Source organism: Saimiri boliviensis, chromosome 2, assembly GCF_048565385.1.
Source record: "Saimiri boliviensis isolate mSaiBol1 chromosome 2, mSaiBol1.pri, whole genome shotgun sequence".
NCBI lineage: Eukaryota > Metazoa > Chordata > Mammalia > Primates > Cebidae > Saimiri > Saimiri boliviensis.
The window spans coordinates 12,924,419-12,940,104 of record NC_133450.1 but is presented as its reverse complement, the minus strand read 5'-3'; the positions used below and the strand labels follow the sequence as shown (position 1 = coordinate 12,940,104).

Here is a 15,686-nt window from a genome sequence, read left to right as displayed (position 1 = left end):
CTTCTAGACATTTTATGTTTGTGCTCTGGTGAATTAGCTCATATTTTTCATTACTTTTCTAACTGGCTATTATTATGTCCAGGAAAGCTGTTTTACAAATGTTTTTGTTGTTTCTAGCCACCTAACAGTTCAGTTTTTTCAGTGGTGGTAGGTAACTTCATTTATGAGAATATCAAGTTTTATTAAATTATTTTACAACATTTTAATTTTTTTTTTTTTGGAGACAGTTTGACTTGTAATCGAGGCTGGAGTGCAGTGATGTGATCACAGCTCACTGCAGCCTCAATTTCCCAAGCTCAGGTGATCCTCCCACCTCAGCCTTCCAAGTAGCTGGAACTACAAGCGCACACCACCATGCCTGGCTAACTTTCTGTATTCTCAGTACAGACAGGGTTTCACCATGTTGCCCAGCTGGTCTTGAACTCCTAAACTCAAGTGATATACCCGCCTCACCTCCCAAAGTACTGGGATTACAGGCATGAGCCACCATGCCTAGCCTTTATCTCTCATTTCTTTTCCTTGCCTTCTGGTATCACTGGAATCCAGAATGCTATTGGGAGGCACAGGTGTTTAGCATGCTTCCTTGCCTTGATCCTGACTTTAAAAGAAATAAATATAGTATTTCACTGTTAGGGATGGTGTTTACTATAGTTTTTTTGATACTCTATCAACTTAATTAAGTGTTCTATCTTTTTTTATTTTTTATAATATTAAAAACTTTTTTTGAGGTATGGTTTTGCTCTGTCACCCAGGATAGGGGACAGTGGCACAATCATGGCTTACTGCAACTTCCACCTCCAGAGCTCAAGCAATCTTCTCACCTCAGCTTTCCAAGTAGCTGGAACCATAGGCATGCACCACCACACCTGGCTTGCTTTTTTTTTTTTTTTTTTTTTGTAAAGAGATGGGGTTTTGCTATGTTACCCAGGCTGGTCTTAAACTCAGATTCTCCCTTGAATGGAAGAGCTGAATGTGAGCATGTCTGCAAGCAGGCCCCCCTTTAGAGTGCTTGGACAGGGAATAGGAAGAGAACGTACACGGCAACTAAACAAAGGAAGGTTTTACTTTGGTTGGTGGGTACTTCAGTATATTTCAAGTAGAGTGGGGCTTCCTAAAAAAAAAAAAAATCTGGGCTAATTATACAATTTTGGAATTACTTTTAATCCTACTTTCTTATCTCAATGGCTGTCCTTGGTATCTCTCCTTTACTCTTAGTACTTACAAATTTCACAGCTTTGTGAGCTGGAGTATTCCATTTTCACAACTACTCCTGTAAGAGAAAAAACAATGCCTACCTAACTATTCCTTAAGTAGTCTTTTAATTTAATTACCTGGCTGTTTAACTTTATACGTCTGCCTGCTCACCTGGGCTTCATTCACTAAGAACAGTCCTCCTCTTAGTAGCTGATCTCTCTTATGACTACTTTGGAGGCCACACTTTCTGTATTTAGACATTTCCATCAATTCAGTTTCATCTGCTTTCTCATTTTCAGAATGGTATGAAAATCTCTCATCTCCTGATGGCATACTTTTCTTTTTTCATTGTTTTGATTGATTTATTATATTCTCCTATTTTCCTGTCACTTTAATGGGATTTTGAGGAGGCAGGAATACAGATATCTATTTTAACATCCTGAATCAGAGGTCTTGTTGCTATTTATACGTAAGAGAATTAGTGTAAAAAATAAGTCGAATAGTTGAGTTTTTTGAACATATAGATTATGCATGTTTGAGAAGATGATAGAATGATTTTACATTGGGAGATATTAAATTCTTTATAACACAGAAAAATTAATGACACTAAATTTCATTGAGTAGAGCAACAATAACTATCTATTTAGTGCCTTCAATGATGGCACTACACAGACATACCTTGGAGGCATGGCAGGTTCAGTTCCAGACCACCCCAACAAAGCAAATGTTGCAATAAAGCAAATCACACAAACTTATTTCCCAGTGCATATAAAAGTTGTTTACACTACACTGAAGTCTACTGTACAACAGTATGTCTACAAAATGTATATAAATTTTAATGTACCTTATTACTAAAAATTGCTAACAATCATGTGAACCCTCAGCAAGTGGTAACTTTTTGCTGGTAGAGGGTTTTGCCTGGATGCTGATGGCTGCTGACTGACTAGGGTGGTGGCTGCTGAAGGCTGAGTGGCTGTGGTAATTTCTTAAAAGAGGACAACAATGAGTTTGATGCATTCATTGACTCTTGTTTTCAAGAAAGATTTCTCTGTAGAATGTGATGCTCTTTGACAACTTTCTTCACTCATCCATAAGAAGCAATTCCTCATCCCTTCAAGTTTTATTATGTGATTGCAGCAATTAAATCACATCTTCAAGGCTCCACTTCTAGTTTGGGGTTTTTTTTGTGTGTGTGGCTATTTTCACCATACCTGCAGTTAATTCCTCCACTGAAGTCTTGAACCCCTTAAAATCATCCTTGAGGACTGGAATTTACTTCTTCCAAACTCCAGTCAATGTTGCTATTTTGATCTCCTCCTATGAATTATGAATGCTGTAAACAGCATCTAGAATAGAGAATCCTTTCCAGAAGGCTTCAATTTACTTTGCCCAGATCCATCACAGCAATCACTACCTATGGCGGCTATAACTTTATGAAATGTATTTCTTAAATAGTAAGCTAAAAGTAAAAATTACTCCTGATCAATGGGCTGCAGAGTAAATACTAGCACAAAAACAATGACTCTCCTTGACACTTCTTTTTTCATCATTCAACTTGACTCCTTGACTCTGTTCTTTTTTTTTTTTGAGATGGGTCTCATTCTGTTGTCAACCAGGCTGGAGTAGAGTGATCTTGGACCAATGCAACCTCTGCCTCCCAGATTCAAGTGATTCTCTCATTTCCACTTCCTGAGTAGCTGGAACCACAGGTGTGTGCCACCACATCCGGCTAATTTTTTGTACAGACAGAGTTCTGCCATGTTGCCCAGGCTGGTCTCAAATTCCTGAGCTCAAGGGATCTGCCTGCCTCAGCCTTCCAAAGTGTTGGGATTATAGGCATAAGCCACTGAGCCTGATGACTGCTTGACTTTTCTTTTGGAGCTCTTAGGTGACTAGGTACATAGTCAATGAACATTAATATTTTGAAATAAATACTTTTTTTTTCTGAGCAGTAAGTCTCAACAATGGGCTTAAAATATTCAGTAAACCATGCTGTAAACAGATGTGCTGTCATCCAGGCTTTGTTGTTCCATTTACAGAGCAGGGTAGATTTAACAAATTCTAGGATTTTCAGAATGGCAAATGAGCATTGGCTTAATTTAACATCATCAGGTATCCTAGCCCCTAACAAGAAAGTAAGCCTGTCCTCTGAAGCCAGGCACTGACTTTTCCTATCTCGCCATCAAAGTCCTAGATGGCCATCTTCTTCTAATACAGAGCTGTTTTATCCTCACTGAAAATGTGTTATTTAGTGTAGCCACCTTCATCAGTGACCTTACATAGATCTTGTGGATAATTAGCTACTGTCTTCTATATTAGCCATTGCTGCTTCATCCTGCACTTTCAAGTTACAGAGACAGCTTCTTTATTTAAACTTCATGAACCAACCTCTGCTAGCTTCAAACTTTTCTTCTGCAGCTTCCTCAGCTTTTTCAGACTTCATGGAAATGAAGAGAGTTAGGGCCTTGCTCTGGATTAGGCTTTGGCTTAAGGGAAAACTGTGGCTGATTTATCTATCCAGACTACTCAAACTTTTTCCTTTTTGGCAGTAACACTGTTTTGCTGTCTTATTACTCATGTTCACTTTTAATTGTCCTTCAAGAACTTTCCCTTTGCATTTACAACTTGGCTGTTTGGTGAAGGAGACCTCACTTTCAGCCTTTCCTGGCTTTTGGCATGCCTTCCTCACTAAGCTCAATAATTTTTAACTTTTGATTTAAAGTGAAAAACGTGTGACTCTTCCTTTTATGTGAACACTTAGAGGCCACTTGTAGGGTTATTAATTGGCCTAATTTCAGTATTGTTGTTTCTCAAGGAATAGGAAGGCCTCAGGACAGTGAGAGAGTCAAGAGAGTGGCCATTTGGTGGACAGTCAGAAATCACACATTTATCGATTAAGTTTACTATCTTATATGGGAACAGTTCATGGTGTCTCAAAACTATTACAATAACAACATCAAGGATCACTGATCGTAAGTTACCGTAACAGATATAATAATGAAAAAGTCTGAAATATTGCAAGAATTACCAAAATGTGACACAGACACATGAAGCAAGCATGTGCTATTGGAAAGTGATACCAATTGACTTGCTCAATACAGGGTTGCCTCAAACCTTCAATTTGTAAAAAGCATGACATCTGTGTAGTGCAGTAAAGCAAAGTGCAATAAAATGAGTCATGCCTATGCTAGGCTTTAAAAATATTATTTTAATCTTTAGGTGGGATCTGATATTAGTGATTGTGTTCTCTTTTTCTAGATTAGTCTAGCCAGCAGTGTGTCAATTTTGTTGTTGAATTTTCAAGAATCAGCTTTTGGTTTTATTGATATTCTTTCCATCTTTTCTGTTTTACTGATTTCTGCTCCATCTTTATTACTTCCTTCTTCCTACTTAATTTGAGCTTACTTTGTTCTTTTTTTCTAGTTTAAGGTAGAACCGCAAATCATTAATTTTAAATCACTTCTAATATAGCATTTAAAGCTATAAGTTAACCTCTAAGCACCTCTTAGTTATATCCCACAAATTTTTATGTATTTTTGTTCATTCCAGTCAAACATTATTCTAATTTCCTTTATGATTTTACCTTTGATTCAAATTATTTGGAAGTGTGTTCACGTTTTTCTTGATCCTTACTTATTCTTAGTGAATTCTATTGTGGTCAGAAAACATGCTTGATTTTAAAAAAACACACACCTTATTGGGGTAAAATTTTCATGTCATAACATTCACTCAAACTAGGTCTACAATTCAATAATCTGTATAGTAAATTTACCAAGTTTTAGAACATTTCTAATTTTAGAACATTTTTACCTCCCCAGTAAGATACCTTATACCCATTTACAGTTAATGTCCATTGCCTTCCTAGCACCAGGCAACCACTAATATACTGTGTCTACAGATTTGCCTTTCCTGGACATTTCATATCCATGGATTCACACACTATTTTTTGGTCTTTTAAATCTGGCTTAATCCACTTAAAATAAACATGTATTTAAGATTAATCAATTTTTAAAGGCATATAGCAGTATTTCATTCTTTTGTATTGCTCAATAATTTTCCACTGTAGAACACATTTTACCTATTTTCCAGTTGATGGAAATTTGGGTTGTTTCCACTTTTTAGCTGTTATAAAAAATGTTAGAATTTTCACATACAAATCTTTGTGTAGGTTATGTTTTCATTTCTCTTGGGTAGATTATTAGAGTGAAACTGTTGGGTTATATGTTAAATTAATGCTTAGCTTTTAAAGAAGCTGCCAAATTGTTTTCCAAAGTGGCTGTACCATTTTACATTCCCACCAAAAAAATATGAGAATTCCCATTTTTCCACATCCTCTCCACTCATCGTCTTTTTAATTATAGCTATTCTTCTAGTGGGTGTGAAATGGTATGTCACTGTGGCTTCAAATGCAATTAAGACCTAGTAACTAATGATGTTGAGCATGTTTCATGTGCTTTTCAGCTATTCGCATCTCTTCTTTGGTGAAGTATCTATTTAGATCTTCTACGTCCTTTTTACTTGGGTTGTTTATCTTACTATTGAGCTGTGTGGGTTGCTTGTGTATTATGGATTCAAGTCCTTTACGAGATATAGAATTTGCATATCTTTTCTCCAGTATGTGGCTTTTCATTTTCTTACATTTTCATTTTTGCAGCACAAAATTCTTGAATTTTGATAATGCCTAGCTTATCAATTTTTCCTTTTATAGACTATGTTTCTGGTATCATATCTAAGAATTTGGCTTAATTCAAAGTCTTAAAGATTTTCTTCCAAATTTATTATTTTTTTTGAGATGGAGTTTCACTCTTGTTGCCCAAGCTGAAGTTCAATGGCACAATCTTGGCTCACTGCAACCTCCGCCTCCTGGGTTCAAACAATTCTCCTACCTCAGCCTCCCAAGTAGCTGGGATTACAGGCTATTTTTTTGTATGTTTAGTAGAAACAGGGTTTCACCATGTTAGCCAGGCTGGTCTTGAAGTCCTGACCTCAGGTGATCTGCCCATCTTGAGCTCCCAAAGTTCTGGGATTACAGGCATGAGCCACTGCACCCAAAATTTTTATAGTGTGTTAGCTCTTACATTAGACGTTATCCATTTTGTATTAATGTTTGTATGTAAGTTGAGTGTCTAAGTTCACCTACAGTCATCCCTCAGTATCCATAGGGGGTTGGTATTTGCATATGACCTATGCACATCCTCCTGTATACATTAAATCATCTCTAGGTTACTTGTAATACCTAATACAATGTTAATGTTATCTATGTAAATAGTTATACTGTATTGTTTTATTTGTATTTATCTATTCTTAGAATTTTCAATCTGTGGTTGGTTGAATCCATGGATGCAGAACTTGCAGATACGGAAGGGTCACTGTTATTTACATGCAGATATCCAATTATCTCAGCACCATTTTTTGACAAAAATTATCATTTCCCAATTGAATTGCCTTGGCGTCTTTGTTGAAATTTAAATGACCATCAATGTAAGAGTTTATTTCTGGAGTCTAACTTTTATTCACTATCTACTGATCTGTTTATGCTAGCAGCATACTGTCTTGATGGCTGTAGCTTTGTAGTAAATTCTGAAATTGGGAAGTGTGAGCCCTTCAACTTTTTCTTTTTCCAAATTGTTTTGGCTATTCTGGGTCCCTTTTCCCCCTCCATATTAATCAGCTGGTCAATTTCTACAAATTCCTGCTGGAATTTTAATAGGGACAATTTTGATATATATTTAGATACAAATGTGGGGAGTGTTACAGCTTAACAATACCAAGTCTTCAATTCCATGAACATGGAATGTCTCTCCATTTATTTAAATCTCCTTTAAAATCCCTCTGTAATGGTCTGTAACTCTTGAAATGTACTTTGATTTGAATCCTTTTCAACTGACTGAGATTTTAATAGCCAAACACAGTTTATCTTGATGACTGTACTGTATACACTTGAAAATAATATGTATTTTGGCTGGGCATGATGGCTCACACCTGTAATCTTAGCACTTTGGGAGGCCGGGGCAGGTGAATCACGAGGTCAGGAGTTCGAGACCAGCCTGACCAACATGGTGAAACACCATCTCCACTAAAAAACACAAAAATTAGCCAGGTGTGGTGGCATGTGCCTGTAGTCCCCACTACTCAGGAGGCAGAGGTTACAGTGAGCAGAGATGGTGCCACTGCACTCCAGCCTGAGCAACAGAGTGAGACTCTGTCTCAAAAAAAAAAAAAAGTGTATTTTGTAGTTGTTAAGTGAATAGTCTATAAATGTCAATTATATAAAAGTAGCTGATTCTGTTGTTATTTGTCTTGACCAATTTTTGTTAGCTCTTCTATCTAATTAGTTTTAAAATTTCCTACTAAAATCTAGAACACCCCTTAATTCTATTATGTCATTGTTTTGAGGCTCTGTGATTTAGTGAATATATACAGATAATTGTGGTGTCTTCCTAATGAACTGCTTCTTATCATCATTATTTTTCAGAGACAGAGTCTTGTTATGCCGCCCTGGCTGGCTCAGAAATCCTGGACTCAGCCGGGCGCGGTGGCTCAGGCCTGTAATCCCAGCACTTTGGGAGGCTGAGGCGGGTGGATCACGAGGTCGAGAGATCGAGACCATCCTGGTCAACATGGTGAAACCCTGTCTCTACTAAAAATACAAAAAACTAGCTGGGCGTGGTGGCGTGTGCCTGTAATCCCAGCTACTCAGGAGGCTGAGGCAGGAGAATTGCCTGAGCCCAGGAGGTGGAGGTTGCGGTGGGCGGAGGTTGCGGTGAGCCGAGATCGCGCCATTGCACTCCAGCCTGGGTAACAAGAGCGAAACTCCGTCTCAAAAAAAAAAAAAAAAAGAAATCCTGGACTCAAGCAATCCAGTCCTCCCACCCCAACCTCCCAAGTAGCTAGAACTACAGGCACATACCATCACATCCAACTCCTCATCACTATGAAATCAGTCTGTTTCTCAGGTTTGAGTGCAGTGGCACAATCGCAGCTCACTACAGCCTTGAACTTCCGGCTCAAGCAACTCTCCTACAAGTTTGCACCACCATGGCCACTAGTTTAAAAAAAAAAAAAAAAGTACAAACAAGGTGTTGCTATGTTGGCCAGGCTGGTCTCAAACTCCTGGCTCAAGTAATCCTTCTGCTTGGCCTTCCAAAGAGCTGGGACTACAAGCATGAGCCACTGTGCCATGCCTAACGTCTGCCTTTTAACTGCGGTGTTTAGATTGTTATCATTTAATTGTTGATATGGTTAGATCTAGTCTTCTATTTCTCTGTTCTCCTTTTCTTGGCTTCTTCAAGATTTCCTGTCCTAAGACTATCTGAATATTTTTATTGGCTCTTTGGCTGCATCTCACTGTATATTTGAAGCCAGTACTCCAGGGATTACAATATACATGTCTAATCATTGAAAGTCTACTTAGTTTTATATCATTTGATATTTAACAATATAACCATAATGAAGGTCTGTGGGGAAAGTTCCTTTACTACTGAAGTTCACTACTGTCAACCATCTACACATATTGAAAATTCCATGAGATAATGTTACTATTTTTGTTTAGACAATTACAGGATTTTTTTTTTTGTAGTTTAGGAGGCCAAAATTAATCTTTCTATTAACCAGCTATTAACCATTTATTTTACACTTCTTTTATTCCTGAAGATCCAGGTTTCTCTTTGGTATCATTTTTCTTCAGTCTAAATAACTTCCTTCAGCATATCTTACAGAGCAATTCCACTGCTCATGAATTCCTTTCTTTTATCAGAAAATGCCTTTATTTCACATTGACCCCTGAAGAATATTTTCACTGGATACAGAATTCTGAGTTGACAGGTCTTTTCTTTCTACACGTTAAAGGTACCATTCCACTAAATTCTTCCTTCCAAGGATTATAATGAACAGTGCATGGGTAAATTCAAATCTTTATTCCTCCATAGGTAATGTATACTTTTTTTGTTAATAGCTTTCAATGTACTTTTTTTATCAGCCATTTTCTTGTTAGCAGGTGGATATCTCTGATTTTCAGCAGTTTACTTTTGGTGTGCGCAGGTGTGGTTTTGAGTTTATTCTGTCTGTAATTTGCTGAGTCTCTTGTATCTATAAATCTGTATATTTTACCAGTTTTAGAGGTTTCAGCATTATTTCTTCAAATCTTCAAATATCTTTTTTTTTTTTTTTTTTTTTTTTGAGACAAAGTTTCACTCTGTTGCCAGGTTGGAGTGCAGTGGTGCGATCTCAGCTCACTGCAACCTCCGCCTCCCAGGTTCAAGCAATTCTCCTGCCTCAGCTTCCCAAGTAGCTGGGGCTACAGGTGCGCACCACCACGCCCAGCTAATTTTTATATTTTTTAGTAGAGATGGGGTTTCACCATGTTGGCCAGGATGATCTCCTGACCCCGTGATCTGCCTGCCTCAGCCTCTCCAAGTGCTGGGATTAAAGGCATGAGCCACTGCACCTGGCCTCAAATATCTTTTCTAACAAAATCTCCCTCTTCAATTCTTCTGGAACTCATTATCCATATTTTATTTGTTCTTTTGATATTATCACATATAAGACTATGTTTAGTTTAGTTTAGTTTTTTTGAGATGCAGCCTTGCTCTGTCACCAACAGACTGCAGTGCAGTGGCGCAATCTTGCCTCACTGCAACCTCTGACTCCCAGGTTCAAGTGATTCTCCTTCCTCAGCCTCCTGAGTAGCTGCAACTACAACCATGTGCCACCACGCCTGGCTGATTTTGTATTTTTAGTAGAGACAGGGCTTCTCCATGTTGGTCAGGCTGGTCTTGAACTCCCAACCTCAGATGATCCACCCACCTCAGCCTCCCAAAGCACTGGAATTACAGGCATGAGCCACCATGCCCTGCCTCTTCTGATTAATTTCTATCACTCTTCACTGACTAGTTATAAAAATTGTTTTGATAATTTCTATTTCTTGCTAGAATTTATTTTAATTTATTTCAAATGTGTTTTCCTTTACCTAAAGGAACTAGTTATGGTAGCTGCTTTAAAGTTTCTCCCTGATACTTCCAACATCTGAGTCATTTTGGAGTTGTCTTTTCCTTGAGAATTGGTCACATTTTCCTGGTACTTTATATCAAGTAATTTGGGATTTTATCTTGGACACTGAATATTATGTTATGTAGACTGGGTACTGTCATAATACTTCAGAGATTGTTGATGCCTTTGTTTCAGCAGGCAATCAATTGAGTTATATTCTGATTGTAATTTGTGTTTTGCTTTTTCTAAGCAGTGAACTTTTGGTTCAGTTACTTAAGCCTTTTTCCATTCCAGTTTACATCTGTCCCAAGACTGTGCTGGTTAAGGGGTAGGCTGAAACTTGTATGGGATTCCCCTCAAACTTTTGCACAAAGAGGCCTCTTTCTCAGGCTTCTCTGTTCAGGAAATAAGGGGTTTCTCTTGAAGTTTTATCTGCCAGAGATGCTATGCCATGATGCGGCTATCCTTGGGGCAAAGATGCCTAAGAAAAGAAAATTGATAAACTCATTTCTGTGTGGGTCTCTCCCCAGAATCTGCCTGCTTTTATTTTTCAGAATCCTTAGTTGTTTTTTAATTTTGTCTGGTTTTTAAACTGTAATCAGTGGGAAGGATTGGCTGTGGTGGCTTTATGTTACCACAGTGGAACCAGTATTCTCAACTCAATTTCCGAAAAATATTTTTGTTCGGTATAGAAAAATAGGTTGACAGTTAATTTTCTTTCAGCACTTTAAAGATATCATTCCAGTATCTTCTGACATCATAGTTTCTCTTCAGAAGGCCACTGCTCCTTTGCAAATAATGTATCTCTTTTCTTTGGCTCAAGATTTTTGCTTTTTATTTCATTTTCAGTTCTAAAATTTACATGATTATTTTTAATACATTCTGATTAACTGGTGAAACTTTCCATCTTTACAGCTATTTTTAATAGCTTTTCCTTTATATTCTTGAACATATTATTATTATTACAAAGTCCCTTGTTAATTAAAACATCCGGATCACTCAAAGGTCTCTTTCCATTAACTGCTTTCTTCTGTTTTTTAGTTGTTCCTGTCTCTTGGCATAGTTATTTTTAATTGAGTGAGACATTGTGTATTAAAAACTGCAAGGATTCCAGATGATGTTTTACTCCTCCAGAAAAGGTACGATCTTTTCTTGCTGATAGAATAAAAGCTGATCATTTTAACCAAATCATGATGACCTGAGTCAAGTCTAGGTGTTAATTTTGGTGAGGCCTAGTCTACATCTGGTTTGCCAACGTTCCTAAGGCTTATCTCTATAAGTATTCCGACTGAGGCCCTCTCTGGCAGCTCCTGAACTCTAGCTCTTATGAGTCCAGCACCATGAAACTGTTGAGAACTTGACTTCTCAGAAATGTTCTACTTACCCTTCTCATGCAGTATCAAGTATCTGGAAAATGTCTTGAGGGAAAAAAAAATCTTCAGTGTATTTGAGGCCCTTAAAGTCTTCAATTTTGTCTCTTTAACCCACAAAGTCCCAAAAGTTCTGATAAGGGAAGGCCTAGATTTACAACCTAGTGCTTCATGCTCATAATTAGCAAATACCCTCAGGAAGAAAGTGGCTCTAGAACTTTAGTTCACCTCTCTAGAATCCTGCCTCTCTGCTTTCTAGTAGCTCTAGCAGTTCGCTGATGACTTTAAACAGGTACTTCCTCTATTTCATCTAGCTTTTTGCTCTTAGGGGAAGGTATGTAAGTCTATCCTAAGTTACTGCATCCTAACCAGAAGGGCAAATCATATGCCTGACTGGTAATTTTTGAGGGCATACTGGACACATTGTCTGGAAAAAAAAATCTGCATCTTGAAGGAAATATTGAAATTCAGTAAGTACTTTCAAATAACACTAATTCTTACTCCAGCTACAAATCACTGTCTTTCAAAACTGAACTACAAATACAACCTTAGTAAGATTTTTTTTTTCTTTTGAAGTTATTATTCCAGTTCAAATTCTGATACTTACAAAACTTACACACTCCATAAGTCATTTTTATAAAGCTATGTTTAGGAAGAATAGTTAAAACAAGCAAGGGGCTTTTCGTGGTGATGGGTGTGTGTGTGTGTGTGCGACAGTAAAAGTAGCAAATACTAACCAAACTTACCTTAGATGATGTGGTATACATGGTGAATCTTGAATACCATTTGCTTGCTTTCTCTGCCACTCCTTTTCCAGCAGTGAACATACTGTTCCTTAGAACATCTAGTTTAGGTACTAGTAGTGTATCTAAGTTAAATGAAGGTGATGAGTGGGTTAATGTATCCCGAGATTCTTCCCTAAATGGGCAAGTAGGTGAAAAGGCTGGAGAAGACCAAAGTCTATCTCTTGGTTTCTCCTCACTTTTTGTGTAACTTTTAGATTTGGTAAGTCTCACTGGCTTAGGAGAATTAGGAGGCAGACTAGATCTTCTGCATGCCTTGACCAATGTTGGACTTTTCTTATTTAATTTATCATCACATGCCCGTTGTAAATCAATGCTTGGTGTACGACTTGTCAAAGGACTGCTCATATTATTCATATACATCACAATTTCTTCAGCTAAATCACGCCTAGCAGACGGTGTTGAAATGCTTTTGCTATCGTCTTCATCCTCCTCCTCTTCTTCTTTTTGCTGTTCAGTCTCAGCAACCAAAAGAGAGAGGGGATCAAATCCCGTTGCAACATCAGTTTTTTCAAAAGGTTTTACTGAAAAGCTGCTGTTCATACGCTGAATTCTCTTGGGATTTTGTGTAGCAACACATCCTGCTTTTGAGCCATCTGTTTCACTGTCTAAGTCTTCTAAGTCAAAAATAACAGGTGAATCCATTTTGTCTGCCAAATAGTTAGAACCATCAAAAGGTGTATCATCATCACTAGATTCCTTTTCTAAACTGTCTCTTTTTGATCTTAAAGGTGGCTTCCCAATATCAAGAGTATTTGGTCTTGTCCTTTTTGAGATAACATTTGAAAGAATTTTTGCATCGGCTCCCAATTTTTCAACTATATCTCCAGGGGTTGCTTCCTGGTTAATTCTATTGAGCATAAATCCCATCAGTATCCCTCCACTAAGATTACGGTTTCTATTTCCCCAGACCACTTGCTGCTGCAAATTAGTTTCATTGTCACTTTTATGTCTTTTTCTGAAGCATCTACTTTGAATGTTTCCTGTTTCATTTGTATCCTCAAGAGATGATATTAAGAGCAGTTCAGGTGTGCTTTCTGAAAAACAAGCAAAGTGCTTTTAGCCATGAAAATATAATAGTAAATATAAGTCATTTTAAATATTTAAAATTCTAGTGATAAAAATGATAATAACAAGGACTCACTGAGTGTCTGCTATTTGACAGATACTATACTAGACACTTTACTTATATTACCTACTGTAAACATTCTAACATCCTTATGAGTTGAGAAAAAAGAAACATTCAAGGAGATTAATTATCTAGCTCAGAGTCCTTAAGAGACAGAACTGGGATTCAAATTCAGACTTGTCCAATTATAAAGGGTATGCTCCTAGACATTAGAATGCACTGCTTTTTAAAAATGTTATCAATTAAGATTTATATTTAATAATGAATTTACATTAATTCCACTAAATAAATTACAATGGTTTTACAATTATGGTTGTACTAGATGACCTTGAGATTCTAAGTCTTTTTTTGTTGTTTTTTTAATTTAATTGGTAGACACAGGGTCTCACCATGTTGCCCAAGTTGGTCTTGAACTGCTGGGCTCAAGAAATTCTTCTGCTTTGGCTTCCCAAAGTGCTAGGATTATAGGCGTGAGCCACCATGCCCAGCCAAAATTGTGAATCTTCTCCTTATTAAAATGAAAAAGAAAAAGATCCAAAACACGAAACAAAATGGAAGTATGTTAACTTTATCCATAAATAAAGGTTTTTTTTTTTATCCTCCAAATCCTTATAACTATAAATGTGGCTAATTTTACCTTTGCTTAACATACTAACGGCAAGTTCATACCAGTCAAATGGTAACAGCCACTTCACATTATTTGAAAACACTATTCACTGCTTTCTACCAAATTACTTAGATAATAGTAAAAGCAGAAATCTAGATTTCTGATCACTTTAATTGTTCTTACTATATGTGGGAGTCCTCTAAAGCGTTAGTCTAGGTATAGTATCATCAACTATTCTTCTTACGTGCTTTATCCACAGAATTAGCTCACTATAGCCAGACAAGTATTAAAAATGTACCTTTTCTTGCAAATGGCAGGGCATGCACGCAAATGGCAGGGCAAGAGATAAGACAGAATACTAGAGGTCATAAAAGCTGGCATCTACTATTACTTAATAGTATATACCATTAACAAGAAAAATGACATATCAGAGAGGCACAGTTTATTCTTTTTTGCATCAGCTTATGATTGAGGACATGAGAAATAAAAAACATACTTTCTTCTGACATTCTGGGAAATGTTCTGCTTGATAGTTTAAATATTACTAAAGACTTGGAGGAATCTTATAACCTAAAGATTATACTCTGAAATTGCATCTAAATAGACGTGCAATGGTTCCTTTGCAAAGTCAGTGATATACTATGACCTGAAGACAAAGTTTGTTATCAGACTTTACCAGAGGTTTGCAAACTATACCCACAAGTCAAATCTAGCCTGAGGACTGTTTATGTAGTCTCATACAGTTTCTACATTTGCAAAGGGTTGTAAAAATCATGCACCCGGAAAAACAGGTAAGAGAGATTGTATGTGCCATACAAGGCCTGAAATATTTACTATCCAGCCTTTTACAAAAAAGTTTGCCTAATCCTAAGTTTACATACATGCTAAATTCTATGAGCTAGGCTGGATGCTACATGCCTCTAACACAAAGACTGCAAACTATTTAACTTCCTTGGGCTAGATGGCTCTATGTCATAATTCCGGCCAGTGATATTAAGGTATAGCTTGTGAGGGTTTTTGGAAAAATCTTCTTGACAAAAGAAATAGATATGGCTGGTGTTTCCCTTCCCATTCTTTTTGCCTTGATTGGATAGGTGATGTGTGGAGTTACTGGTAGCCATACTGTAATCATGATTAGGTCAAAAGAACTGATGGCAAAGCCCTTGAACCAACATCTAGAGCAATTGCTTACCTCTGAATTTCCTATTTGAGAAAAATAAACCACAAATTCTTTAAGCACAGTACTTATTAATCATATATTCTGAGACTTAAAGCTGAACACATGCCTAGCTGATATACTAGCCTTTTCTCAGATGTCTGAACATGCTGTAGGATTCCTTTCTACCAAACAGCCCTTTAGACATGCTTCCCTCTGCTTGGACTGCACCCTCTCAATTCCTCCTTTCTGACTCCACTCTCATTTATTTTCCACTCATATTTGAAATTTAAGCTCAGAAATGATAATGCTTAAGGAAGTCTTCCCTGACTAAAGACCCCAAACCTACGTCATATCTATGTTCTCACAGCAATTAACTGTCCTTCTTCACGGTCCTTCTGTACTTAGTCTAAGAGCACTTTCACATTTACTTGATTAA

The 15,686-nt window shown here is 37.2% G+C and overlaps 1 protein-coding gene across 8 annotated transcripts in view; it reads right to left on the bottom strand.

Moving 5' to 3' along the window:
- The window catches only part of DENND4A (DENN domain containing 4A), a 138,411-nt gene that overhangs the window by 27,262 nt on the left and 95,463 nt on the right, over positions 1–15,686 (bottom strand). For all 8 annotated transcript variants that reach the window (XM_039469196.2, XM_039469197.2, XM_074392788.1 and 5 more), the window contains one exon: positions 12,299–13,392. In XM_039469196.2, coding sequence (XP_039325130.2) covers positions 12,299–13,392 — 1,094 coding nt within the window. The remainder of the gene's footprint in view (positions 1–12,298; positions 13,393–15,686) is intronic.